At 45.5% G+C, this 3,574-nt stretch overlaps 1 protein-coding gene across 1 annotated transcript; it reads right to left on the bottom strand.

The window, feature by feature from the left end:
- Positions 1–323: 323 nt before the first annotated feature.
- Positions 324–3,383, bottom strand: LOC111030871. The gene has a single exon (XM_022310572.1). The coding sequence runs from the start codon at positions 3,381–3,383 to the stop codon at positions 324–326; it is 3,060 nt and encodes a 1,019-aa protein (XP_022166264.1).
- Positions 3,384–3,574: the final 191 nt, after the last annotated feature.

The following is a 3,574-nucleotide window of genomic DNA, read 5'->3' as shown; positions in this document are numbered from 1 at the left end:
TCCAAACGTGGTATAGACGGAGAATCGTTGGCGACGGCAGTTTTGATAGGGGCGACCTTCGTTTTACATGTAATAAATTTGACTAATATGTCCCCCGCGGCGTCAACACTGCGCATGTATATGGTGGCCGCGTATCCTTTGGTCGATGCATCCGCGAAGCCCATCAATTGAATATCTTGCTGATGTACAACCGGAATGTAACGAGGGATTGATAGGCCAAACACATCATTTAGCTCTAAACAAAATTGACGCCATGTCGATAATAACTCGTCGGTAATGAGATCATCCCACCCAAGCTTGCTGCACCACAGCGATTGCATAAATCACTTTGCCCAAAGTAATAACGGACCCAGCGCGCCTATAGGATCAAACAAACGTGCTATGACTGAGAGGACTTGGCGTTTGGTTGAGGAAGTTTGTTGAACACTGGTATGGTAGGCGAAGTTGTCATTATTCGTGTTCCAATGAAGACCGAGGACTTTGACCGACTGCTCATCTCGTGGATCAAAGGATACGGAATCTATTCGATCTTCAGGACGGAGAGACTCGAGAATGAGGGCACTATTGCTCGTCCACTTGCTCAACTCACAAGCTCCACCACGAAGTAGGTTGACAATATCGTTCTTTCGGCGTAATAATTGTTCTTCGGTGTCTGAACCTATAACAATGTCGTCCACATAAGCTGACTGAGTGAGGACACCCTTCGCCAACGGGAATCGGTGACCATCTTGGGCATCAAGTTCCTGTAAGCACCGGATTGCAAGGTAGGGTGCACAGTTAAGGCCATAAGTGATGGTACATAGTTGAAATTCCTGCAGGTCGTCGGTGGGGGAGTCACGCCAGAATATGTGTTGGAAAACGCGATCTTCCGAACGAATAAGGATTTGTCGGTACATCTTGATAATATCGGCGGTCAGAATGTATTTGTGTAATCGGCAACGCAGTAGAATGTCACGCAAATCCACTTGCAGTTTAGGTCCGGTGCACAAAACATCATTCAAAGAACGACCAGACGAAGAGACTGAGGAAGCGTCGAAGACGACTCGTATTTTTGACATATCACCATCGGTCTTGAATACGGCTTGATGTGGAATGAAATAGATGCCCGATGACGGGGCTGGCACCATGTGTCCCAGCGAACGATAGGTGGTCATGAACTGGCGATACGCCGCATACAGCGCGGGATCCTTGGCCAATCGCTTTTCTAGATTATAGAATCTTTTCATTGCTATGGAACGCGAATCACCTAGACCGTGACGCGATGTACATTGCTGTTGAGTGGATCCGGTGAACAAATGGCGAAACGGTAGGGCGACACAAAATCGACCTGTCGTATCACGCGAGGTAGACTTTATAAAATATTCTTCGCACCACTGGTTTTCCGTGGTGGGCGACGACGTGGCGGCGGGTTCTTCGATCAACCAGAATTTTTTAATTAAATCGTCGATTGAGGACGGAGCGATTGCGGTGGTCAGCGTGACTGGAGGTGACTTGTTCGGATTAGAAAATGAGCCGAAAATTATCCAGCCAAGCTGAGTGTCAAGGGCCGATGGTAAACCCGAGTGATGTTCCACACCCGCGTGTGGGCGGATCAGACTTGGTAGGATATCCGCACCGAATAGAACGTCGATGCGAGACGGAATGTCGAATTTGTCATCGGCGAATCGAAGGTGTTGATATTGTTGACGCACGGTCGCTGGTAACCGAGTAGCTGGCATGGCAGTGGTAATTTGTTTTAGAACAATTAAGTCAACAGACGGGAATAAATAATCTGGTTTAACGTGTGAGGAAAACTGACAGCTAGTTATACCTTGAACGTGGGACACAGGACTTTGTGCGAAACCTACGATGTCAGACTTGTAACGACGTTTCGAAAGTCCAAGCCGCGCTGCACAATCACTAGTCATGGCGGAAATCTGCGAGCCACTATCGAGCAGTACGCGTACGCAGTGTACTTGTTCCCACGCATCTTTAATGTGAACAATCGCTGTACCTAGTACGACGGTAGAATTGGCGCAGGCGGCACCGACAAACGAGCTAGAATCACCACTCGACGTGGTGGGTTGGGGTACCGGGTTACTATTCGAAGTCGTATTATCTACAATTGACGTTCGATTTTGTTCACGATGTAGTAGGGTGTGATGACGCTTACTGTTGCACGAAAAACAACCCTTGGTTGACGGACACGTATTGACCATATGACTCGAACTCAAACACGCGAAACACAATTTACGAGCTAATACAGCATCTCGTCGTTTATCAACAGTCATTCCAGTGAGTTTCGGACATTGATATATTCTATGATCGGGCTTATCACAATATAAACAATTCCTAGTCTTATATTTAGTCGAAGCGGACGTAGTAGCAGCGAACACTGATTTAGTCGATTTGGTATGTTTACCGCGAACATCCGGTTTTTCGAACGGTTTTTCGTTGCGACCGACTTTATTAGATTTTGTAAGATTTTCCAAAATCTTACATCGATGTTGCACAAAATTTACTAATTCGTCAAAAGTCGGAATAGTTGACTGTGACGTACTAGATTCGAACAGTTGTAAAGTGGTCGGGTCGAGAACGCGAGAGCACATATGGAAAAGCAAAAAACTCGAAAGGTCACCGACCCCCAGCGATTTAATTATTGATACATTTTCCTTAAATGTATTAACGAACTCAACTAAAGCTGGTAGTGATTCATGAGCGATTGGTTTAAAAGCGAATAATTTGTCCATGTGAGCGGAAGCTAACAAACGTTTATTGTTGTAACGCTCGGACAACGCGTCCCACGCGATCGGGTAATTAGCCGCGGACAACGGTATAGATTTAATAATAGCCAACGCTGAACCAGATAAACACGACAGTAGATGATGAAAACGCTGTGCGTCATCTATGTGTTGGTTATCATGTACGAGTGATATATATATATCGCGAAACGATCGCCACGATAGTAAGTTGCCGTCGAACATAGGTAATTTAATTTTTGGTAACGCGACGAATTGTTGTTGTGGCACGGAATTGGTGAACGACGAAGACGTCGATTTACTTTCGGAAGTAGTCACGGGAACAGCACTTGCGACAATTGTTTTTATTTCAAGGCGTAAGGATTCCATGGAAGTAATCAACGGACGATCAGCCTGTTCAAACTCGGCAATACGGTCAACATCGATTAATGTATTAATAATGATATCTTGTTGGTGATGAAATTGTTCGACAAACTTATTTAGTTCCTCAGCGTGAATAATCAACGACGGTATTTTTCCAATATCAACGCGTGCCTCTAATGCTGTGGCGTGAATATGTTTAACCGAATTTAATATATTATCGCGTTTGACGCGACTTCGCAGTAGAACTTTTTCCGGATCCTCTTCTTTCTTTGTTGGTGCCATGACGATACGGATACGAAATTAAATTAGTATGTGATGAGGTACGATTGTGACGAGGTAATTACACGAAAATAAATCCGTTGCCGAAGGACCAAACAATGTGCGATTGACGGCTGCACCTGTAAAGCCGATGACGGATACGTGCGCGCACGGACGGCGGTCAACACGTTACGCGTCGGGCGTGTAGTTACTTA

This window comes from Myzus persicae, unplaced genomic scaffold (assembly GCF_001856785.1).
Source record: "Myzus persicae strain clone G006 unplaced genomic scaffold, MPER_G0061.0, whole genome shotgun sequence".
NCBI lineage: Eukaryota > Metazoa > Arthropoda > Insecta > Hemiptera > Aphididae > Myzus > Myzus persicae.
The sequence above is the reverse complement of the archived record's forward strand: the minus strand, read 5'-3'. Positions and strand labels throughout refer to the sequence as shown.